Source organism: Martes martes, assembly GCF_963455335.1.
Source record: "Martes martes genome assembly, chromosome: 3".
Taxonomy (NCBI): domain Eukaryota; kingdom Metazoa; phylum Chordata; class Mammalia; order Carnivora; family Mustelidae; genus Martes; species Martes martes.
Window position 1 is genome coordinate 129,225,155 of NC_137890.1, and position 26,539 is coordinate 129,251,693.

Below are 26,539 nucleotides of genomic sequence, written 5' to 3' on the forward strand. Positions count from 1 at the left end.
CAATAAAGCCAAACTTTGGGCTTCCCAGAGTGTGATAACTGTTATAACCTGTGATGGTTTCCTAGGGCTACCATAATAAATTAGCACAAACAGAGTGGCTTCACACAACAGAAATGTCTTCTCCCACAGTTCTGAAGGCCAATAGTCCAAAATCAAGGTGTTTGGCAAGACTGGTTCCTTCTGGAGGCTTTGAGGCAGAATCCAGTCCATACTTCTCTCCTAGCTTCTGGTGGCTGCTGGCAACTCTTGGTGTTCCCTGGCTTGTAGACACATCATTTCAATCTCTGCCTCCCTCTTCACATCGCCTTTACCCTCAGTGTCTGTGTCCCAAGTCTTCTCTTTTCTAAGGTCACAAGTCATTGGATTTAGGCCCCACTCTAAATAAGGATGATATCATTTTGAGATCCTTAACTTTACATTTGCAAAGATACACAGTCACATTCACAGGTCTGTAAGATTAGGAGTTAGACGTGTCTTTTGGGAGTCATTGTTCAACTCACTGTATATCCCCTTCAGGGACACTGGCAACCAGGTCTGTAGAGTATTACAAAAGATACTGGCTCCTCCCCTGGGGCTAAAAATACATTATATGTTAATAAAAAATATAATGTAATAAAATAAAATTTAAAAACATATTGGCTCCTGTGGGGCATGAGGACCTTAAGCTCTGATCCCACCAATGCAGATCTTGTCTCCTGGTGTCTGAACGGTCTCCCAGAGAGAGACTGGTTTATGGGTAGACATATGGCTGCTATATGGACAATTGCAGAAAGGATACCCATTACAAAAGAATACCAAATGCTGCCCTGGCAGCAAGCTCTGGTGCCCAGTGTGGTCTTGGCAGGCTTGTGTATCTGAATGTTTAGTTGAACAGAGGAAGACATAGTAGTGGGTGTTACACCATTTCTCATATTGACTTTATATGCCATCCTTGTAAGTATGGCCCCTGGTTTAGACGACTGACCAAACTTTCATTAATTTAGTAAATATTTATCAAATGCGGACTATATGTTCGGTAGCGTTCCACACACAATGGATACAGCAGTGAAGAAAACAGACAAGGGAGCTTACATTCTAGTAGAAGACAGACAATGAATGAATAAATAACTAAAATAGTCAATGGTCAGAGTCTGGATAATACTGTATTTTGAGTTTGGAGTCAATATAATTTTCTGAAGGATTGGATGAGAAGTATGGCAGGAAAAGAGGAATCCAGGATGACCATATGAACGTCCAGAAAGGATGAAGCTACCATTTACTAAGATGGGGAACCTGTGTGATGAGTGGTTTGGGAGGTATGAAGAGGATGGAGAGCTGAGGTTTGGACATGTCTAGTTGACATCCAAACCGAGATTTTGAGTGGACAGATGGATATGTGGGTCTGGAGTTCCGGGGAGAGGTCCAAGCCAAAGACATAAATATCGGATTCAGCAAATAGACAGTGTTCAAAGCCACAAGACTGGATGAGATCACCAAGAGTATGAGTGCATCAAGAAAGGAGAAGTGCTCAAAAGACTGGGTTTTGGACACTGTAAATTTAAAGGATCAGGGAGAGGAGGAGGAACAAGCAAAGGACACTGAAAGTTATAGCCAGTGAAGGCATAGAGCCAAGAGCACCAGGTGTCTTGGAAGCCAAGTGAAGGAAGTGTCCCAAGGAGGTCAGTTACACCAAATGCTGCTCTCTGATCAGGCAAGATGAGGGCTGAGAAGAGACCATTGAATTAGCTACGTGTTTGCCACTAGTAACTATGTTAAGAGCAATTTTGACTGAGCAGTGGAGTAAAAAGCCTGACTGGAGTGGCTTCAAAACAAGACAAGGGGGAGGAATGGGAGATACTTTTTTGTCTATACTTCAGGTGTTGACAAAAATTTCCAAAAATGTTCTGTGGTAATGGAAGCAGAGAACTGAAACAGTAGCTGAAGGGGCGTTAACATGGCGTTAAGAGTGCTGCTGGTTTTATGAGGACAGACATTATAACATGTTGGAAATAATCCAAAGGTGGGAAGAAAGTTTATGATGCAGAAGGAAAAAGGGAAAATTGATGTCTTTGGTAGACAAGAGGAGACACAAGTCGTACTGAGATGGCGACATTCTAAGGCGCCTGAGGTCTTTAGAAGAAAGATGCATTTCCACTATAATCTGATGCTTGTTCTTCCCAAATAAATCTGTGCAGCCAAACTGGCTAAACAGGCTAATCACTGAGGGGCAAGGGAGGGCACATTTACTTTAGATGCTATCATTATCATCCCAAATGAGTAAAACTGCATTTTGTTACTAACAATTTAATGAAGGTACAGAACTAATCACTCCTTTGTTCTTATTGGCCTACTGTCTGTCAGTTCTAGGTGTTATTTTAGAGCCAGATATACAAAAAAGTGAGCAAAATAATCATTTCTATAACATTTTTATTAGTTACATTACAAAGAGATCTGCATGTATTTATTTATAACAAAAAAAATTCTGTTTTGGGTTGCCTTGCATTGTGTCCTTATGCTTTGTAGCAAGCTTCCTTTCCCTAAAATTGGTAGGTTTTATTGTCGGTGGTGCTTCGAAGGCTGGTTTTGGGGTAGGTATCTGGGGCATTCTCTCCATTGTCTTCTTGGCCAGGCTCTACCCCAAGAGGCTTTTCAAATACACTTAAGTGGACTTGGAATGTGGTCACTTCTAGAGGCATTAATCGGATATGCCAACTGCCTTTTAAGAAGTACTCAGTTTCTTTTTGTTAGTCTTTTAAATGTTACTGAAACGTAGTTACATTTTCTCACAAAGCCAACTTGAGATCATTACACAATTCAGTTTCTCTCCCCTCAGTTTATACAGTAAACGGAGTTCTACATGTGGAAAAGGGAGGAGGATAGAATTGCTGAGACTTCTATTCCACAAATTTAAATACTTGAATTTTCTACCTTTTACCGAATAACACATTCCACCTTGCTGAACCTTTTAAAAGGTCAGCTGCCACTTTGAGAGGGTTTATTTGTTTCAGTCTTTTCTGAGGCCTTCTTTTCGACGGTTGTTTCTCTGGTTTCCTGGCAGTGTATTTACTTCATGGGAAACATTCCTTTCAGAGAAGCACAAAGCCTCTTCTAAGTTCTCTTTGAAACTCTTCCTCAATCACTAGATATTTACTAGATATCCCACTCGTTTAAAATTTTATTTCAGTTTTAGATATCCCATCGTCGGTTATACTCTCTTTTAGAACACATGTATTTCCCAAAGCATATCTGGACTATGTGTCTGTGAGCCTCCATGCACACACATTTTATTTTGTAACTTTTCTGCTTACCCTAGAGCTTACTTTTTAAAGGTGTTTCACAAGACTCTTGTTTATTCTCAAGTGGTTTTAAGTATTGCTTACTGTTTGTGTATTGTATTTGTAAGGCATTTTATGCTTAGAATAATAACTGTAATTTAGCCTTCCCTTCCTCGTCTCTAAATATTTGTGCATCACAGACAAATTCAGTTGCATCCTGTTCATTACTAGAGATCTGAAAGAGCAAAACCTAAAAATTTCCTCCCTGAAACAATTACACACAGTAAAAAAGCCCTGTTCTAGGATGACTGGTCTGTAATGTGTGTTTCCCTCCTGGCCTATAATGTTGATTACTGAACACTTATCCTTCCACTGCTGGACCCGAGGAGACGCTGGCTCACTGAGATTTGTAAAAATTGGGGAGTATTATGCATGTGCCTGTCTGCAGGAAGAAGCTTATGTTTATGTTGATTAAATGCATTATCTGATTTAAGTGCTTTGCAAATCTGGAATCCAAATAGTAAACAGGACAGACATTCCAAAACTGATACAAATACTGTAACTAAGCTTTAAGAAAACAAAGTTTGCATAAAATAAACAGATGAAAATTCCTAAAATACCCATTTACGTGTTTTTGGTTTTTTGTTGTTGTTGTTGTTTTGTTTTTTGTTGTTTTTTTTTTTTTAAGAGAGAGTGAGAGACTCCCCTAGGTGGGGCTTGATGTCACAACCCTAAGATCACAACCTGAGCCATAATCAAGCTTAACAGGCTGAGGTACCCAGGCGCCCCTCCATTTACATGTTTTTGCCCCAAAGTGAGTATGGACAGATTAAGAAAAGCCCATAGTTTAGAGAAACTAGAAACCCTTTTAGGAAAACTCTAATGGACTCTAACAGGAATAAAGAATTTCAAGGTGTATTTTAGATGAAGTGTTTGCTCCTCTTAAGAATATTTTGCAGAAAGTAAGCATATTACCATAAAGGCAGAGAAATGAACTCTGAAAATAAGGGTAAGGTACTTAGCTGCTCTGTGCCTTGGTTTATTCTTAAATCCCACTTAGTGGGCATACAGAAAGCACTCAATAAATGCTAGTGACTGTTTTGTGATCATCTCCTCTTTGGTCAGTCAGGAAACAACTATTATCATCTGTGTTTCCCTTATCCTCACAATTATGAGAAGACTCTTGAAAATTTCCTGGTATTAGAAGCTGCTCTGAAGTGCTGGTTGGAAGACATGAAGAGACTGTTTCTCCTACTTTGAGCAAACAGAGGACATTGACAGCTCTGTCCACACTTCAGGGCTCCACCACCAAGGAAAGAGTGTTTCTGATGACAGTGACTTTGGAACTGGAGTATGTTTTTCTCATTTTCGGTCAGTAGCAAAATCACCAAGACTTACGTAAGGAAATAACTTGGCTTCCTGATGGCCCTCGCACCCCCTTGCCTATGGCAACCCAGGTGAACTAAGCCTGAGCAACACCTACCACTGCATCCCAGGATGGGAGGGTGCTGGCCACACCAGCAGAACGCGGCAGCAACGTTTTACACGGAAACAAAAATCTTTGCTTTGCGAAAGACATCAGAGCTCTTTTCTTCACTTGTTTGTTTTGGAGAGCCAGATACTGGTGGAGAAACGGCGGCCTGCTCAAAGACAAGGCTTAGAGGTTTCAGCTGGTGGGCACCTCTCTCTGAAACCTTTATGCTTCTATCCATTGTTTTCTGAGCTATAACCACCCCCCCCACCACCGCTTTCTACCTTCTTCTAAATACTTTATCAACCAGGCCTTGACTCCACTTTTTGAAAAGTGTCTACAAATAAATGGGGCTTGCACCACTAGCTAAAGCTTCCTTTCTAGCCAAGCAGCAGAGGAAGGAAACTGTCAGGACACTGAGCGGCCATACACAGCCACAGTAAAAACGGCCATGGATGGGGGGAAGCGAGGGTGCAGAGGCAAAATGGGTGAAGGTGGTCAAAAGTTACGAACTTCCAGGTATCAATAAGTACAGCATGATGGCTACATGAATAATATTATATTGTATATTTGAGCCGTGGCTGAGAAAGCAGATCTTAAAGGTCGCTAAGAGAGCACATCTTCAAAGTTCTTATCACAAGGAAAAAAACTGTGTAGCTATGTGAGCGGGTGCATGTTAACTAGACTTACTGTGGTGACCATACCGATTTATAAATCCTAAATATAATCATACACCTGGCCATGTTACACACATGAAACATATGTGTCAATTATACCCCAAAACAAAAACCAAAACAAAATCTGCCGTCCACGGAACCCTCCCTCTCGGTCAGCCTCATCCCAGGGAGTGCAGGCCCGGAGCTGGCTCGTGTGGGGCCAAACGTGGACACGGCAAACCCCAGGGAGGTCTCAAGCACAAGCCCGTCTGGGAGCCAGGCGGCCGGCCGCAGGCCGTCACCTGGCATCTCTTGCTCGATTCGGGGCCAGCGCCCAACGGGAAGGCCCGCAGGGGAAATTTCGCTGGTCGGCAGCCACAAAAACAAGTTGGGCTCAAGTCTGTCCCATGACCAGGCAGGGCAGCCTAACACCCTTTTGAGTCCCGGAGGCTTCCCGGACTGGACTGAACTGAACGCTCTACGAGGAGTGAAGCCTCAGTTGATGCTTTCCTCACCCTGGCCACCGGCTGACCGCCCGGCCCCTTCACTCAGTACAGAGGCTGGGACCGGGACCGACAAGTTCTCGCCCCACCATTTCCCCCGTTGCGTTTCTCTCCCAGTCTGCCCCCTTGAAGAAAGTTCCGAGAAAGGCCTCGCCTAAAGAGCCTCTCTGCGCCAGGGACCGCGCAGGCTCCGTCCACAGGGGGCAATTTTCGGGGCTACTGCGCTAGGGAGGCACGGCTCTCCAGCCTCCTTCCTGCGTCCCGGCTTCGGGGGCCACGGGGTGCTTCCAGCGCGCCCCCGCCACTCGCAGCAAAGAGTTAACCAAGTGGGGCCGGCGGAGCGGGCCACCCGCCCGGCTGCAGCTGTGCTCTGCCTCCCCCCCTCCCCGAGGCGTCTGGCCGCGCTCCCCGGCCCCGCGCGCCGCCCCAGGGCCGCCGCTGCCCGCTAGCCCACGTCGGCCGAGTCACGGGTCTGCGCGCCCGCGGCCCCCGACTCGGTCCCGCCGCCGCGCCCCGCCGTCTCGGCGCCAGGGCACCCTCCGCTCGCGCCCCGCGCGCCCCCCTCACCCCCTCGCTCGCCCACGTCGGCCCCACTCGGCTGAGAGCGATCCGTCCCGGGCCCCGGCCGTTGCGTCCCTCCCCGCTGCCTCCCAGGAGATGCCCAGTACCGATGCCCTGGATGAAGACGAAGCCGGTGACCATGAGCACCGGGTGCCAGTTAAACTCGAGCGCGGTCCCATCCCAGCCGAGTCCCTCCCGGTAGTGGAGGACCCAGATGAGGGTGAAGATCACGGACAGGAAGCCGACGAGGAGCGACGACACCAGCAGCCCCAAAAAGCCCTTGTAGCCGTCCATGGCCATCAGAGCCCCATAGCCAGCCGCAAGAACTCTGCCAGGCGGCGGCGGCGGCCTTAAGGTTCTGGCTCCGGGGCGGGACGCGGGCTTCTACTCTTGGGAGCTCCCTCCGCCCGGGAGGAGGGGCTTCCCCGCCAGCCGCAGGAATCTCGGGGCCGCCCCCTGGCCCGGCATCCAGTAACCCATCCAGTTCGTTGTTGGGGCGAGAGCTGGTAGGATTCCATACCCACCGCTTGCTTTGAACTCGAGCCGTGTCCCTTGTTTGTGAGATGACTAAGGGAGTAGGACTACCGCTAGGTTTTGAGAAGAGAGGACGGGATTGTGTATTGATTTTGATTAACGAAGTCCTGCTGAGCCCCAGCCCTGAGGACTGGCTGTCTTCAGTAGATGCCAGGAATGTGCCCAGGAGGCCCTACCTAACAAGGAAACTCCTTGCAGTTTGCGCTTTATAGAGGGAAGACAGACATCTCCTGGACCCTGGATTTGCCTATACAGTGTGATAAATAATGGATCAAAGAAGTGCCCACCTACACAAACTAATCTGGGCCAAAGCCCCACTTTGATGAAATGAAACTTCACTCTTTTCCCTCTTTCCAGCATCCCTGTTGCCGTCTCCATTAGACTGTCTGTTGCCTGTCGTCTGTTGCTATAAAAGAAAACGTGGCTCTCAGGGCCCCTGGGTGGCTCAGTCTGTTAAGCATGTCTGCCTTTGTCCTGGGATGGAGCCCCACATCCAGATCCTTACTCAGTAGGGAGCCTCCTTCTCCCTCTTTTTCTGCCTGCTGCTCCCCCTGCCTGTGCTCTCTCTCTGTCAAATAAATAAAATCTTAAACAATAACAACAACAACAACAACAAAACAAAACTAAACACGTGGCTCTGGCTGTTAGGGCTTCTAGAATGCATTTGGGAACATTCACTTCTAGCCTTCTCCTGTAGCTCATCTCCAAGGACTGGTTTACAATATTGTCTTTTGCCATTTTGAAAGATCTTCGGATGTGCAGGCAGCATGTAGAAGTGATTTTCAACAGAAAGACCAAGGAAGTAGGAGTGTCAAGCCCTGGTGGTAGGGCAGGATTAAGGGTTAAGAGTAGGAGGCTGCACACTTCACCCGTGTCATTATTTTTCCCTTAGTGGAGAAAGAGAGGGAGAATACGTACATGGGAAAGAAGGTCCTGTGCCTGCCCGGTGCAGTGTAAGGCTTTCTGTGGTCTGGCCCAGCCTCACCCTCTGCTCTCGTCCTTTCACACCCTGACGGGCCCTGATATCCATAGCTGTAAACTTCTCACCCAGCTCCTGACCCCTCTACTCACATCCTTGCCTTTGAATTTTCCTGACCCCAACTCCACCAACACACCTTCTCCAAACCTGCCCTTGCCTCTGCTTTATGCCTCCACTCACCCATGTCCCCATCCAGTGCCTGTGTGTTTCATTTTCAAACTGTGATGTAATCATCTGTTCCTGTGGCTGTCTCCACTCCCCAGACTGTCCCCTTGAGAGTATGAACTGTCTGATTTATCATTTTATTCTTCCTTGGCATCTAGTAGTTACTCAGTAAATGAATTGGACTGAGCATATAAGGATCCTGGCCGGAAATAGATGACACATTCCAACTGGGCAATTTAATAATGAACGGGACTATTTGCAAAGTTGTGGGCAGGGCAAAGGAAACCACAAGGGTTTGGCAGTGCCCAGGCCTGAAGGGAAGAGGGTTACTGGAATCGAGAGAGAGAACTGTGTAAAGAGGGCAGTCTCACTGAGGTTCTGGCCTTGAGTTGAGCCTGCAGCGACCTCACACGCAGGAAGAATGACAGGCAGGATGAATATTCCAGTCTGACTCTCTTCCCCTCCAATCTCCTGTCCAGGGTCCCAAATGGCTGACCCTTCTCAGAAGCCAGAGGGTAGCTGATGTAGTCTATATAGGTCAGCCTTCCAGGACACACAGCAGGGTGGAAAAGGGTACAAGCAAACCCATAGGAATGAACAGAAACTATCACCGAATCTTCCAGTTGTTGGTTTTTTTTGTTTGTTTGTTTTGTTTTTTTACTTTTTTGGCTCCTGAGTGCCGTAAACATTCCCTGTTTAATTTTATGCTGTTTCTCTTCCTTTGTGATCTTCAACTAGTAATTCTTTAACAATGTCATTGTGTCCCTATTCTTTTCCCTCAACGTAGCTATTCCTTGTCCCCAGTCAACTTCTTCACCTCCTTTACTCAACTGTACTCCACTCTTGAGTTTATTTTGCTCCACAGAAGCAGCAAATAAGAATCTCTGGGATTCCAGATTCCATTCAATCCAGTTAATGGATTCCATTCCATTTAACAAAACACCTTAGGAGAATGAAAACCACGCCAAATGGTACGGATGGTGTTGAATTATCTTGAACTTACAAGCTAAACTGAGAGGATTTCAACTTTTAAGTTGTTCTTGTCAAAAGTTCAGAAAGAACAGAAAACCAATAAATCATGCAAGTAGTTACTAGTAAAAGTTTATTTATTGGGCACACAGCAAAAAGACAGTTTGCAGACTAGGAGCATTCAAATCAAAACGGAATGAAGTTCAGGGGTACAGGTATATTGTTATAAAGCAGCTTATGTAGTGAGAAATCGGTGACCATTAGTTTTTCACAGTGATTTTTTTTCCAAGTTTTTTTTTTTTTTTAATTTATTTATCTGACAGAGAGAGAGAGAGCACAAGCAAGGGGAGAGGCAGGCAGAGAGAGAGAGAAATGGGCACCCCACCAAGCAGGGAGTCTGACATAGGGCTGGATCCCAGGACCCCCAAGATCATGACCAGGGCTAAAGGCAGATGCTCAACCAACTGAGCCACCCAGGTGCCCCTCACAGTGACTGATTTTAATATTAGATTTTCTTTTTTTTTAAATTTTATTTATTTATGATTTTATTTATTTATTTGACTGAGAGAGACACAGTGAGAGAAGGAACACAAGCAAGGGGAGTGGGAGAGGGAGAAGCAGCCTTCCCACTGAGCAGGGAGCCTGATGCTTCATCCCAGGATCGTAGGATCAGGACCTGAGGCGAAGACAGACGCTTAAGGACTGAGCCACCCAGGCGCCCCTCGAAGTGACTGGTTTTAATATTAGATTTTTGTAAAAGATAGGGAATTGATCAGTGGTTATCTCATATCAATCTTGTGAAACACTCCAAGTTTTGGTTATGATTTCCAGAGGCATAAACTAAAAATGACCTTTGTCAAATCAGTCTTACAAAGTGAGCTAAATTAAAGCTTTGCTTGTATGGCTAAACTCGTTTTGTCTGTTCAGGCAATTTTCAAGCCTGGTCTCCATTTGTTTCTTAATATCCTTGAAGGACCTAACTTTGTTAAAACTTGTCACTTGAAAGAGGAACATTTTTTAAAAAATATTTTATTTATTTGACAGAGATCACAAGTAGGCAGAGAGGCAGGCAGGGAGAGAGGAGGAAGCAGGCTCCCCGTGGAGCAGAGAGCCTGATGCAGGGCTTGATCCCAGGACCCTGGGATCATGACCTGAGCTGAAGGCAGAGGCTTTAACCCACTGAGCCACCCAGGCACCCCGAAAAAGGAACAATAAATATTGTTGTGGCTCAGTATTAACAACTTTTTAAAACAAGAGTATTCAATACCAGAGGTTTCCCTTGGGAGATGGTAAACAATTTGTCACCAAAATCAGACAGATAATCTGTCAGCAGTGCTATCAAAGGGATTCCTGAAGTCTGTGGGGGAAGATGGGGTGGGGGGGGGATGCACACTACAGGCTAGCCTTCCTAAAACCCTGTGATGCTTCAAGCATGCACAGGTCGGTATAGGTTTTGTTTTGTTTTCTTTTCTTTTCTTTTCTTTTGTCCCTGATAGACATAGAATGCAGAGTAAAGAGATAGGACGGGAAGGGATAGAGAAAGAAAATCCAAACCCCACCCATCATGAGATCAGGAACCAGATGTCCTAGATGCATGAGGGATTGTTACATTTCTTTTGGTGCATACAGAAGTCCACTACTTTTTTTTTTTAAAGATTTTATTTATTTATTTGACAGAAATCACAGGCAGGCAGAGGGACAGGCAGAGAGAGAGAGAGAGGGAAGCAGGCTCCCTGCTAAGCAGACAGCCCGATGCAGGGCTCAATCCCAGGACCCTGAGATCGTGACCTGAGCAGAAGGCAGAGGCTTAACCCACTGAGCCACCCAGGGGCCCCAGAAGTCCACTATTCTTTTTTTTTTTTTTTTTTTTAATAATTTTTTGTGGTTTTTTTTTTTGAAGATTTTTTTTTTTTTTTTAATTTACTTGACAGATAGAGATCACAAGTAGGCAGAGAGGCAGGCAGAGAGAGAGAGGAGGAAGCAGGCTCCCTGCTGAGCAGAGAGCCCGATGTGGGGCTCGATCCTAGGACCCTGGGATCATGACCTGAGCCGAAGGCAGAGGCTTTAACCCACTGAGCCACCCAGGCGCCCCTAGAAGTCCACTATTCTAATGTAAAGTGTAGTAAACTGTGCCTAGTGGTTTGCTTTATGGGATAAATGAACCAAGAAAAAACCACAAGCAGGAGGAATGATCTCAAACATCTTGTTCTCCCTTCTATTGGACAAGAGATCTGGGGCTCAGAAAGCTTTCTCGGTGACTCACAGCTGACATCCTGCCCCAAGATGTAACCAAGCTCAGGCAGTAGTCCAAGGCTCCTTAGCAAAATAAAGCAAGGGTTATGACTTTGAAAAGAACAAAAGCCCATGTTAATGAAAGGAATATACTTCCCCATGTGAGGCTAGACTGTTGTCTTTGTAGAAAAAAAACAAATGTCTGCTTTGCTGAGATGTTTCTCCTCTAAAGGGAAAACTGGTGAGGAGATTAGCTCCAGCTCTGGCTGTGGGGAGACCGGCTGTGGAATCAGCCTCTCTTATCTCTCTAACTCTAGAGGCTCTCAGAATCCACCTGCCCCAAGAGGGCAGAGCTGGAACAAAGATAGATTTCATTTCAGGAACCCCAGTTTGGGGATAGGCAGAAAGTAGCTCTCTTCCTGAGAAAGCAGAATGGGCCACCAGCCTGGGAAGCAGACACAAGAAGAGGAAGATGCCAGGGAGAACAGAGGAAGCGAGGAAAGCACTCTAAGAGGTGCCCAAGCAAAAGGCCTAACTCAATAAGGGCCTCTTCCCCCTGGAGGGTCGGTGAGGAGGGGGGGAGGGGGTTGTGGTCAGATCAAGGTGTTGCTTTTGTTCGCCCACTCTATACTGCTCTGTAAGATCTAACTGACCCTTCATTTAATTTTTAAAATGGCGTCCATCATCATCCCATGAGAGTTTTGGGAGTTTGGTGAGGCATGAAGCCCTTGGGAAAGGGATTAGTAATTCTTCCTAATCATCTTGCCCTCTCCTAACCATCTGGCAAAGTAGAATTACAATGATCCTCTTTGGTGCTAACTCCTCAGCCCAGACATTAGTAGGCGGAGCCTTGTCCAAGCAGAGTCTGGCCTTTGCCCAGGGAGAAGAGAAATGGGATTCGATTCTCTGATTCTCCGAATCTCATCAACCACCTTTATTCCATACATCAGCAGGAAATAACCAGTTGAAGAACAGAATGGGGCTTGGTCATACCTAGGTTCAATTTACTTTATAGCCTTCCTCCCCACACAAACTTAAAAACCCTAGATTAAAATGTAAACTTGAAGGTGAGGATTTGGTCTACCTTATTTGCTGCTGCTCTTTTAGGGTCCATGTTTTAAAACTGTGCTAAGAATTGTTGTGATTGGGTATGTTGGACACAGAGACGCAGAAAGGACTGCGGTGAAGGAAGAAGTTACTTTTTTATATTCATAGTCCCCAAGGAACAGGAAGCACTGGAAGTATGGCATGCCCCTGCAGGGCCACCCAGGGAAGGGCCAAAACCAGATGAGTAGGCAGAAAGGGGAACCACAGGCTGGAGACTTTATTGCGGTTTTTAAGGGAAGGAATGGGTGAGGCAAGGTAAGCAAGTGGAACAAACTCAGGATTGGATAGTTGGAATAATTCCTGTGGGTTCTGGTTTATTGAGGAGGTTCCCAGTAGTCTCGTTCCTGGTCCTGTGGTGATTAGGGCCAGGGGATGGTGCCCAGGAAGTACTAGAACTTGCTAAAAGAGCTGGGTAAGGGAATGGACTCTGAAGTGGTTGATCTACATATCAAATGTGTGCTGGCAGGCCAATTGTTATCTTTAGGAATTAGTTAACCCTCAGAGGGGCAGTCCCCAGGTGCACAGGGCCCCAAATGCCACAGCATCAAGAATATGGAGAAGAAGAAAAGACAGTTAATACAGCCTAGGACAATTGTTGACAGGGAAAAGACATTTAAGAACACGTTTGTGGACTGCCTGACTGTAGGGTTAGATTGGAGAGCCTAAGGTCAAGTCAGGGAATTTGCAAGAGAAAGAATGTTCTAGAATACCTTTCTGCCACCTCATCCAGATTTTATAAGTGCATTGGACTATTCAGGTGGGATATCAAAGTATGTTAAAAGTTGGGTTATAGTATTATTGAACAGCCAAACATCATTTTACCTTTGGAGAACTTTATTGGATGCTTCCTTTTTTGGCACTGAAATAACAGGAGTTAAGTTATTCAATTTTTTAAGGGAGTTCACAGATTCAGAAATGTATTTCTAGAATTTTGACTCATGGATCTCAGCATCTTATTGAAGTTTGAAAGAATCATGCATGTCCAAAAAAGAACTCTGAAAGTAGAACACAGAGGCTCTCTTACTTGTTCAAATATTTGGCTATGTAACTTTTATCTGCAAACAGCTTAAACTGACCACATTGGATCTCGGGAAGATATTATAATTTCTATGAGAAGTTCTTTAAAAAAAAATTATTAATCCATTTGAGAGAGAGAGAGTGAGCAAGCCTGGGAGAGGGAGAGGATGGGGAGGGTAGAGGGAGAGGGAGAAAATCCCAAGCAGACTCCCTGCTGACCACGGAGTTGGACTCAGGGCTGGACTTGGGGCTCTGGATCCCCCAACCCTGAGATCAACCCACTGAGCTACCCAAGAAGAACCTTAGAAGTTCTTCTAAGAACTTCTTAGAAGTTCTTTTTAAAGAGAAAACCAAATGGTATAAGTTCAAATTTTATTTTTGTTCCAGAATAATTTAGGTCGGCCTCTGTCATTTGTATGTTGTCTCCAAGACTAGATCCTTGAGCTCCAGTTAACAGGAAGCAGTCTGGAATGAGGAAGCAGTTGTTGCTCTGGGGCTTCAATCTGCTACTCGCTTGCTGTATAATCAGACAATTTACAGGGGCCCAAAACTGGCCTGCGGTTTGCTAATCTGTGACAGGACGGCTTGGAACTAGATCAGGGTTGTGGATAGGATCTGGTGGGGGGAAAACTACAATGTTACTTTCCTTATGTTATAACTGAAATTTAGCAATTTCTTGAATTATGAATGCAGACAACAAACCCCACTAGTATTCGCAGTGGCTATGACCCTGTCACCAATAGAAATCACAGATATTTTTATGTCTTGTTAAGAGTTGTTACGGATACCTCAGTGTATCATTTATACTCAGCACTCTTCAGAATCACAGCAGTTTTTAGACCTGCAGATCTTGTTAATGCATCAATAACAAATCACATATACTAGTATATCATAATTTCTTTTTAAACTGTGATAACTCCTTTTTTAATGTAATTGGTTTTCTTTGTAATCCTATTTTTAAAAATTTCATGTATTTTATTTTTTATTATTTTAAAAAAGATTTTATTTATTTATTTGAGAGAGAGAGAGAGAAAGAGCAAGCACAAGCAGGGGGAGCACAAGGAGAAGGAGGTTCCACACCGAGCAGGGAGCCCAGTGCAGGGTTCCATCCCAGGATCCTGAGTTCATGACCTGAGCCCAAGGCAGAGGCTTTAACCCACTGGGCCACCCAGGTGCCCCTGAATTTTATGCATTTTAAAACAATAGTCAGTGGAGAGGTCCATAGGTTTTCTTTAGTCTGCCAAAGAAGTCCATGGCTCACAAAAGCTTGAGAACCCCTGAGTTAAATGACCTCTAAGGCTTATTTTTGCTTTTTTAACCCAGAAATCCAGGGGAAGGCTATCAACTCAGTCCAACTCACATCTTACAAAGTACGGTCACCATTCTACTATGTACGAATGTAAAAAACAATACTTGAAGAACTTGATACATCTCTTGAAAAGCCAACCTAGAAAAACCTTGTATTCTCCTAATCCAGAGCTACTGTTAAATGCTGAGTTGTCCTGAGTGTCATACTTCCTCAAGAATAAAAGCCTGTCCCTTCATTGCTTAATCTTTATTTACCAATGGTTTGATAGATGTGTTCTATAAGCATAGCTGAGCCAGGCAAGTGTGTCATACATTACTTGTTCATCATGGGTATCCTGTTGCTCCCTTTTTTGGTCCCCTCCTCTCCCTCCCCTGGCTGTTCTTCCCAACACCCACATTTTGTACAAGAACTCCCAACACTCAGATCTTCCTACTACCATCAAGTTCCCCGGATAGAGATTAAACCTTCTTTTACGATCTATTAATATCGAGTGATTGCAGGTCTCTTTCATGCTGAGTATTGGTGGTCATACTAACACCATAAGCATTACATATGCTTATTGACAATTGAGCATACCCTAAGCACAGTTCTATAAATTATCCATGTATTAAATAACTTGATTCTTACAACAATCCCATTTTATAGATGGGGAAACTGAGCTACCCAGAAGGTAGTCAACTTGCCCAAGTTCCCACAGCAAGGAGGTCGTGGGGTTGGGATTCAAACTCAAGTAGTTTGGCTCCATTCCTATACTTGTAAATACTATGCTAAACTGCCATGATTTAGGTAACAAATTCCGTTTGTTGAGTTGACATTTATGTTGTTTACAGCTTTTCAGTACTAGAAAATTGCCTTCATGAATGTCTTCATACATAAATAATTTTACACTTCTGGTTGTCTCTTTAGGGCAAATTCCTAAAAGTGAAACTACCAGGTTAAAATTTTTTAAATGAATTGCTTAATTATCTTACAAAAGATTGCAGCAATTTGACCAGACTGTATGATCATGTCCCTTCACATCATTGCCAATAAAGGGTATTATTGTTCTGTATTTTTAAAATGTTTGGGGGCATCTCGATTAACTGTCTGACTCTTGATTTTGGCTCAGATCATGATCTCAGGGTCGTGAGATTGAGCTCTGCATGGGGCTCCATATTGGGCATGGAGCCTGCCTAGGATTCTCTCTCTTCCTCTCCCTCTGCCCCTCTCTCCAAAATGCTTGCCAATCTGATGGACATCACATGATATCTCATTATAATTTGTGTTATACATGTAGTATTTCTCATGTATTAATTGGTGACTTGTATGTCTTTTGTGATTACTTGTTCCTCTCTTTTGACCATTTAAATAAAATTTTGTGTAGGGGGCGCCTGGGTGGCTAGTTGGTTAAGCCTCCCACTCTTGGTTTTGGCCTGGGTCATAATCTCAGTTTCCTATAATCAGTCCCGGGGTAGGTTCTGTGCTCAGCAAAGAGTCTGCTTGTCCCTCTCCCTCTGTGCCTCCCTCTGCTTGTGCGCTCTCGCTCTAAAATAAATATGTGTGTGTGTGTGTGTGTGTGTGTGTGTGTGTGTGTGTGTGTGTGTATATCTGTATATATGTATATAATTTTGTGTAATCTTTACTCCCCAATAAATTCTTTTTTTCTTTTTTTTTTTTTAAGATTTTATTTATTTATTGGGCAGAGAGAGAGAAAGACCACAAGTAGGCAGAAGCAGGCACAGAGAGAGTGGGGGAAGCAGGCTCCCTGCTGAGCAGAGAGCCTGACGTAGGGCTCAATCCCAGGACCCTGAGATCACGACCTGAGCCGAAGGCAGAGGCTTAACCCACTGAGTCATCCAGGCGCCCCTCCCCAATAAATTCTTAACATAGAGCTTTGGAAAGATTTAACTGGAAATAATAAATGTTAGTTCTTCGCTAAGCAGGACAAGACTGAGATTTCACAATGTCTTACAATGTTCCAGTGTCATGAGACCTGGGAACTTATTTGGGTTATGTAAGTCAGCCACACCTTGGTCTGCACCAAGGATCACTTTCTGTTCCCATATCTTGCTCTTGAGATTCTCAAGCTGCTTTTCAAAAAATTGTATTCTAAAACAATTCCCTACTAAGCATGTTTCTCTTCTCAACCCTCCTTTATAGATGTCACATTTTTTAGTATAAATGCTGATTACTATTACCCATCCTACCTTAAATTACTTTTCTTTGGCACCTCAAGTTTGTACACCATGAGGTTCTATTTTCAATGTTCTTCACAGATCCCTATGAAGAGGGAGAACTATATGTCTTTCGTGGTTGCCTCCCCTTGTTAGTCCCTACATCCAGTTAATGGGTCCACTCTACCTCTGAGACATCCATTCATTTCCCTCCATCTTTTCTGCTACTTTAATTACAGCAACTCTATTTTCAAATCCAGATTAGCAAACAACCGCCCAATAGGTTTTCTGCTTCTATTCTCGCCACTCCTTCCCCAGGCCACACATTTCCCGCACTACGTCAAAAGATAATCCAAAAATACAAACCTGAGCACTTTCCCTTGATTAAATCTTTCCGTGGCCTCAGGTTTCAAGAAAACTTCCTTGCCATGGCATGCAAGGCCTTTCTGAATGAGCCTCATCTCTCTCTGCCCTCCTGCAGTAATCTTGGATGCCGCCATCTTGAATTATTTGTAGAGTCCCCCCAAATGTCATGCTCTTATTTCTGACCTTTACTTTGCACATGTTGTTTTTGTAGGTTAAAATCTAGTGGCCCCATGAGCCCTCTTCTGCCTGACGACTCTTTTCAGTCTGATTAAGTAGTTACAAATCAGAAGAAGCAACTAAAATTGACTCATGGGTCCTTTGCAAATATAACCATGTTTATTAGCACTCTCAACAGTTATACAGTTCTTAGGCCTATAGTAAAATAACCAAGGAAAAGACTGTGAAATGAATTATAAGATATTTTTTTTTTGGCCATATAGCGGTCAATTTGACACAGCAAAATAAAATTAAAAAAAATCATAAGAATGATGAGATAGGGGCGCCTGGGTGGCTCAGTGGGTTAAAGCCTCTGCCTTCAGCTCAGGTCATGATCCCAGGGTCCTGGGATTGAGCCCTGCATCGGGCTCTCTGCTCAGCTGGGAGCCTGCTTCCTTCTCTCTCTCTCTGCCTGACTCTCTGCGTACTTGTGATCTCTGTCGGTCAAATAAATTTTAAAAATCTTAAAAAAAAAAAAAGGAATGATGAGATAATGCTGGGAAAAAAGAAATTAATAATAGGCATGATCAAAATTGTGCTGAAAGAAAGAAGTCCTTTAATCTCAAATCAGATTCCTCACTTAATATGCAATGTGTTCACCCTAAACTATGCTGGAAACAAAGAAATAATATCCCAGCTTCTCACAGCTTTGGATTAGGTTACATTTATACTGATCATACTGTGGGGTATTTAAGTAGATTAAGATTTCAAAATCAATCCTCTGCAGAAGAAAGGACAGATGATTTTTTTTTTTAAATTCACTCTGTGGGAGCCTTGGTGGCTCAGTCAGTCAAGCATCCAACTCTTGGTTTTGGCTCAGGTCGTGAGCTCAGGGTCCCGGTATGAGCCCCGCCCCAGGCTCTGTGCTCAGTGTGGAGACTGCTTGAGATTCTCTCTCCCACTCCCTCGGCCCCTCTTGCTCCTGCTCTCACGTGCTTTCTCTAAAACAAATAAATAAATCTTAAAAAAAAAAAAAGATTCACTCTGTTCCTGGGTGATTGCTTAACATATATTGAAGAAAAGGACTTTACCCAAATATTAGTTTTATCAGAAAAAGTAATTAAACAGAGACATAAACTTAAATAGTTTGTCACTTTCAAAAACTATTTTTGCTCTACTCGTGTGGGGCAAAAGCAACTCGGGCATATGGGAAGAAGGAGTCAGTGTTCTAGGTGCTTGCTACTCAAAGGGCGGTCTATGGACAAGCTTGTTAGAAATGCAGGACTTTGGGTTTGGACTTTGGATCAGGACTTTGGATCAAGCTCTGCATCGGACTCTCTGCTTAGCAGGGAGCCTGCTTCCTCCTCTCTCTCTCCTTGCCTACCTGTGATCTCTGTGTGTCAAATAAATAAACAAAATCTTAAAAAAAAAATGCAGAACTTCAGGCTCCACTGCAGTCCTACTACATCAGAATTTGAATTTTAATAAACTTGCAGGGAATTAATAAGCACATTAAAGTTTGAGAAGCTCCACCTCAAGGAGCCTAGCACCTGGCAATCACAACTTAACCACCACAGCCTGGCCAGCTGCGAACCTTTCAGATGCTTAGCTAGTGCCAGGGACAGGGGTCTGTAATTTTCCAAGGCTCCATATCTCAAATCAATAAGCTTTTTCAAAGGCTACAATCTGTCCTGAAAGGTCTCCTTTAAGAAGCTTGACCATAATTCTTGCATAGATGCTATAACTTTTTCAAAAAATGACTCATGTTGGAAAATAGGATGAGATTTGAGGCACTTAAATGATGCTATGATCAGAGAACCCAGTAAAACTTCAAGGTTCTTAAAGATTTTTATTTATTTGACAGACAGATCACAAGTAGGCAGAGAGGCAGGCAGAGAGAGAGGAGGAGGCAGGCTCCCTGCTGAGCAGAGAGCCCGATGCAAGGCTCGATGCAAGGCTCAATCCCAGGACCCTGGGATCATGACCTGAGCCAAACGCAGAGGTTTTAACCACTGAGCCACCCAGGTGCCCCAGAACTGCAAGGTTCTTGATGGAAATGTATGTCCAGTTCAATGACCAACACATAGAAGGTAAAGTGACATTTATTTAACAATGAGCGGATTTTGACCCCATACTTCAAAGTAGTAATCTGATCTGCTAAGCTAGATCATGTGGAAGTCTCCTTTCTCCCAAATTATCCAAAGCATGCTTTGAGCTCTATCTTTCCACATTCATTCACTTATTTTTATTTTTATATTTTTTAAGATTTTATTTATTTGATAGAGAGAGACAGTGAGAGAGGGAACACAAGCAGGGGGAGTGGGAGAGGAAGAAGCAGGTCTCCTGTTGAGCAGGGAGCCTGACATGGGGCTCGATCCTGGAACCCTGGGATCATGACCTAAGCCGAAGGCAGATGGTTAATGACTGAGCCACCCAGGTGTCCCACATTCATTCGTTTAAAACAACCTAGATGAGAGAGACAGAGAGACAGAGACAAGAGACAGAGAAACAGAGAGAGAGAGAGAGAGAGAGAGAGAGGCCAGGCACTATGCTAGGCGCTGAGAACATAACCGAGAGCAGAAACTGACAAGGTCTCTGTCCTCCTAGAACTCCCAGGCCCCTCCAAATACTAAACCTGAGTCCTGGACCTGTAATCAGTTCAAATATGAGGAAAAGTAGATCCAGTACCTACTTCTAGTAGCAGGGGAATGGAGCCCCAGGGTGAGAGAGAATGTGGAAGGCAGATAACTTGAGGGGAGGCCATTCACTCAAAAACCGCGTGCTTTTACTAAGCTTTTAACTTCTTTGAACACTCTATCCCTAGAAAACTCGGTCAATGTCCAAGTTTCTGACAAACTAATCAGCATTCCTCTTCCAGGAGAAGTGGTAAGTATGGGTGGAGAATGAGGGAGAAAGCAAAGGAAATAGCCATGTCCTAGAATATAAAGAGATTATTATTTTGTGTGGTCTGTAAAAGACTAAGCCTTTTCCTCCTGTACAGAAGAAATTATTTCAATGTCTTGAGAATCTATTATGTGTCAGGCATTCTTCTAGGCTCTTGGGACATAGCAGTGAACAAAAACAAAGACCAGTGCTCTCTTAAAGCTTTCATCCTAGCGTCCTGCAAAAGATTCGCCAAACCATGCTTCAGCTTTGAAAAGGAAAGAAAATTTTATTATTATTATAGAAACCTAATAGAAACAGAAGAGGGAAGGAATCTACACATCGATGAAGGTAATAGTAGGCAATAAATGAGAATAAGGCAAAAGTTACACCAAATCGGGTTCTTAACAACATCCAACCTCATTAGCTAGGGAAGCCCCGTGGAAGCAGCCAGGCTGGAGAGGCCTGAGTGGAGCCCCTCCCCTCAGGTAAGATTTCCAACTGCCCATCCCCCTAAGGGCCATATTTACAGGACAAGTAGTATGTTTCAAATTAAACAGTTGTTTGCCTATGTGCCATTTGGAGGGAGCTGCATTTCCATGTTACCAAGTTTCTATATTTTCAAGGAGCCTGGGCTCTGTGTGTCTGCCTCCCCTTCTGGATTCCACTGGGGTGGGGCAGCCTGGAGCAGGAGGGGAATGAGACAAGATTTGTAGCTTTGGCATCCACAACAGAAGGACCAGCTCTGACCTGGAGGTCAGATAATACATTTCATTTTTTTTAACGATTTGATTTATTTGAGAGTGTGGGCAAGAGAGAGGCAGAGAGAGAGAGAGCGAGCGAGCAGGCACGCACAAGCTGGTGGAGGAGCAGAGGGAGAGGGTGAGAGGGAATCTCAAGCCAATTCCCCTGCTGAGCGCAGAGCCAAAGAGAGAATCTCAAGGAAACTCCCTGCTGAGCGCAGAGCCTTCCAATCCAAGGACTCCGGGATGATGACTAAGCCAAAGACAGATGTGTAACGGACGGAGCCACCCAGGTGCCCCCAGATAATATATTTTAAACAATTAGGCTCCTAAGGTTAATCACAGAGCATAAGTCTTACAAACAACATTCCCTAGTCTGCCTGTGTACATGCGGGCCCAGGTGGTCAGTTCTATGAGACAAATCACAAAAACATCTACCCATGCAGAGCACCTAGCGAATGGGGATTGAGGGAATGCAGGCTTTGCCTGAAGAGTAAAATGCTACATTAATCTTCAGATTCCTGCCAAATACCTGATAAGGAAGTCAGTCTTTCAGGATGGAACCCAGGGTTGGAGTTGTAAGGTGGTCCCAAGCAGTCAATGACATATTCAAAGACATCATGTTCAGAGTTCAACTCCCATTCAGGAGGTCACAAGATAGCATTCTCCATATGCAGGCAGACTAAAGGCTAGAGAGTGAGGACCCTGGGCCAGCTGCAGTAAGTTATACGCATACTTTTAGCCCAGGCTCTCTGACAGGACTTAATATGAGACAAGGTGTGTGATTCCAGACGATAAGATGGTTAGCATCACTATCGTATAAACCTGGGTGATATTTTTTTCTTGCTTGCTTTCTGTATTTTTAATTTTTAAAATTACCCAAGTAATACTTATTTTGAAACAAACAAACAAACAAACAAACCTGGTAAATATAGATAGCCAATAAAGAAGATACTCACCTATAACCCACCCTCCATAAATAACTACAACATTTTGCTATATATCTTTCCAGACATTTTTTGATGTCTCTTTGCATATATTATGTACATGTCCTCAAAATAAATTTTCCATTAAGTCAGCAAATGTACACTGGATGAGTACAATGAATATATATGATTAAAATATAACTTTATTTGGTATCCTTCAGAAGAGTTAACTTTAGAATTTATTCTGTCAGAGAATTTGCATGATTCACCCATGTTAAACTCACAGGAAGGCCTTTTATGGAAATGTTTAATAATCTGAAAGTTCACCCTTGGCTCTGTGGTTTGGCATAGACACTGAAGTTGAGAAGAATATATTCATATACTCTGACCTTAAATATTTTTTCAAGATTAAATTTAGAACACTTTACATTGATTCTGGACTACTATGATTTGGGGCATAAGGATATTTGCCATCAGCTTTACATTTCTGGTGGGAGCCTTTTAAGTGCTATGTCCTCTTTATTACTGAAATCCAGCTCCAAAGAATGAGAGATTATTTTCCTCATGGTCTCCATTACTGGCAACTATTGTGCATCAAAAGTGAAACTTAGAACAGAATAATTCTATTAATATGCTGGAAGCAGACTGACAGAGAAAGTCTGTGTATTTGAGCTGCTTTCATCTGTTGGGCAAGGCACAATCTCTCTGTGCTTCACTTTTCACCTACAATTAAGCAGGGGAATGATCCAGATATTCTTTAAAAAATTTTTAAAAAGATTATTTATTTATTTATTTGACAGAGAGAGAGAGAGAGAGAGAGAGAGCAAGAGAGGGAACACACGCAGAAGGAGTGGGAGAGGGAGAAGGAGGCTTCCCGCCGAGCAGGGAGCCCCATGTGGGGCTTGATCCCAGGACCCTGGGATCAGGGCCTGAGCCAAAGGCAGAGGCCTAACGACTGAGCCACCCAGGCGCTCCTAATCCAGATATCCTTTACAATTCTTCTAATCCTAAAACAATTTGATCTCTAGCAAATGGTGTTTACCCTATGGCCCAAATGTTTAAAATGTCAGAGTTTTCCAAGGGCAAGTGCGAAAGAGTACATGCACCGCGAAATTAACAATTTGGATGAACTATCAGCTTTTCTAACCATAGTGTTAAAGCTATCTACTTAGTCTGGATATATTCTGAAGGCGAACTGTCAAGTCCTTGAGCAGTTTAATGAAATATAATTATGGCTCAAGCATAGCAAGTATAAAAATATATTCCGCTGGTCAAATACATATGAGTTATTATGTCTCCAAAGCCATCAAAGACCTTGAAAGTAATGTGAGTGGGAATTTGCTTTACTTTGAAGATATTCTGCATTAGATATCCTGATGTCCTAAACTGGAAAACCTGGATGCTATGAAAATCCTTTTCTTTGTTTGCTTCCAAAGGAATTTTTTTAAAAGATTTATTTATTTGTTTTAGAGAGTGTGTGTATGAATAGGGGAGGAGCAGAGGGAGAGGGAGAGAAGCAGATTTCCCTGCTGAATGCAGTTATGATGTGGGGCTTGATCTCATGACCCTGAGATCATGACCTGAGCCAAAATCAAGAGTCAGACACTGAACTGACTGAGACACCCAGACTTCCAAAGGAATTTACTACTATAATTTTAAAACAAGATATAGGGTTCGGTTCAATTAACAAAGTACTAAGTTACTGATTAGTGTTTATATTCTTAAGGTTTACTATATTTAAGTTTATTAGTGTGGAGGAAGCTGAGCTAATTTCCTACCATAAAAATATCATTGGTGCAAAGGAATTAAGATAAGAGAGTCTGTTGCCTATTTTAGCTGTGTACCTTCAATTCCCTGATATTTATTATAGGACTTTAGACTTACGTGCTTATTTAAATTTGAGATAAATGATGCACAACTTAACTGACTAGATTAAAAGTTCAGCAGTAGTAAATCTTTGTAAGCTTGGTTCTAGGTAGAAAAAGAAAGAAAAGATATTCTTCCATATGTAAGGAATAACACTTGGGACACTTGAGACTTGCTTTATGGTCCAGCATTTGATCAGTTTTGCTTAATATTCCATGAGTACTTCGAAAGTTCTATTTTTTTCTCCAAATCCCATAAAATCTCCTTTTTAATGAGTTTAATGAAATACTGAAATTTCAACACTAACAAATACTTTGTCAAAAGGCATTGTCAAAAGGTATATTTCTCTAAAATTGCATAAAGCAAATAATCTATATATATTTTAGTATTTTTAAGCAATGTTCTTTTGAAGAAAGAAACACAGTAGTAAAGCAACAAGACCTTGCAAACTCTACAATTCTTAAGAATTACCTGGAAAACCCTACAGAAAAAAGGCAAAGACTAGAAACATAACAGTTCACTGGAAAGGAAATAAAAATTTCCCTTAGATGTGTAAAAAATACTCAATCTTACCCACAGTAAAAAATGCAAATCAAAATTAAGAAATATCATTTTCACCCATTAGATGGATAAATATCAAACAGTTTTATAATATACTTGATGAGAATATAGGCATGCTCCTACATTTCTGGCGGGAATATAAATTGATATAACTTGTATGGGGGGTATGAATACTTATATAGGTGTGAAATGACAATGCAATATTGTAATAGTAAATTACTAGACAGAATCTGCAAGTTCATCACTGGGGAACTGGTTAAACAATTTTACACAAGAGATGATTCTGCAGTCTTATAAAAGAATGATGAGGCTCTATATGCACTGATCTGTAACACTATGCAACATGTATTATTAAGGACTTCCAGGTATGGTGTTAATGGCTAATTAGGTGCACAGAAGCTCCCATCCACTAAGGAACAAGTAGACCTTGAGTAGAATCCATTTCTTTGAGGCATTTTGGTCTCTCAAGAGGTGAGAAGGTTTTTGCAGACCTTTCCCCTCCAAAAGCAAAAACAAAACCAGAGTTGTCATGAGGGAAATGATGATAGTAGTGATACTGCTATCAAGATACAGACGCTTGCACCAAACACAGGTTGGGAAGGATGAACTGAGCCAAGATCCTGAAGTTGTCCCAGGATGTTGGCAACTTTAGCTACAGACAGAAGTAGAAATAAATCCTCTCTGGAGGAGAGCTTTCCCATTTTAGGGCTATGGGAATCTCACAGATTAAAATAAGTACACAATCAAAGATTATTAAGCTCAGGAGAACCCAAGGCCGCCCAAGACACCATTAGTGAGAGTCACCATAAATAATAAAATATGGAAAAGCAATGAAACAAAGAAACAAAAATCCATTTTAGGTAGATCTAGATAAGAAAGTCAAAACTATAATGCTTTTAGGAAATAATGTAGGAGAGTATCTTCATGTCCAGGACAGTAAAGAATCTATGAAAGAAGATGAACATTGTATCAACCATAAAATAAAAGACTGATAAATTTAACCATGTTAAAATAAAGAACTTCTGTTCCTCAAAAGACTCCATTATTACCAGGTATTATTAGAGTAAAAAAAGAAAAATGGATAGGAAAAGATGAACATATAATTAGCAAAACCTAGTAAGCATTACTATTACAAACTGATGGGACAAACTGCCAAATAGAAAAGTGGGTAAAATACTTTAATAGATACTATACAAAATTTGATATCCAAATGATCAATAAGCAGACAAAAAGAAGCTCTACCTTTAGTAATTAGGGAAGTACAAATTAAAACCACAATGGGATACATAGCTATCAGATTGGAAGAAAATTAAAAGTCTGATAATATTAAGTTTTGGGGAGAAAATGGATCAATAGTCACCCTCAAACACTGCTGGTGGGATCGTAAACTAGCATAATCTTTCTGAAAAACTGTGTGGCATCCAATAAAGTTGAACACACACACACACACACACACACACACACACTGATTCAAGAATTTTAGATACCTTAGAGAAATACACACATACGTGCATCTAGATGTATGTACAACTGTTCATGGCGGTGTTGTTAATAATTGGCTCAAACTGGAAACAACCCAAATGCCTACCAACAGTAGGATCAATAAATAAATTTTTATACAACTGAATGTTACACAGTAAGCTAGAGATATATAAAACAACATCAATGAACCTTATGTACCTAATGTTGAGTAAAAAAGCAGGACATGAAACAATACATACAATGTAGTTATATATTTAAAGTTCATAAAGAGGCAAAAATAAACCCTTTGGTTTACATATACATATAGAAGTAGTACATTTATGAAGAAAAACAGGAAAATTACCAAAAATCAGGATAAAGGTAATATCTTAGAGGAGGGATAAAACTGTAATCATAAAGGCATATATATGTGGCTTCTGGGATGCTGATAATACTTTATGTCTTGACCTGGAGGGTGAGTTGTGTGGTTATTTGTTTTGTGGCTATTTTCTGAGTTATGCTTTTTCCAGGATGCATGTTATATTTCACAGTTTAGTTTTTTTAAAGAGGAAATAAAGGAAACCATCACCAAGATAAACAAGCCCCAGGAGAATACCAGAAATGAACAAGCAAATTTGAGGAAAAGTAGAAATATTCAAGTGCATAT

General features: G+C 42.5%; 1 protein-coding gene across 1 annotated transcript in view; it reads right to left on the minus strand.

Annotated features, from left to right (window-relative positions):
• Positions 1 to 6,859, minus strand: part of CYBRD1 (cytochrome b reductase 1) — a 34,289-nt gene extending 27,430 nt beyond the window's left edge. Inside the window, exon 1 of the mRNA XM_080798437.1 lies at positions 6,553 to 6,859. Coding sequence (XP_080654563.1) covers positions 6,553 to 6,745 — 193 coding nt within the window. The 5' untranslated portion in view covers positions 6,746 to 6,859. The remainder of the gene's footprint in view (positions 1 to 6,552) is intronic.
• Between the last annotated feature and the right edge of the window lie 19,680 nt (positions 6,860 to 26,539).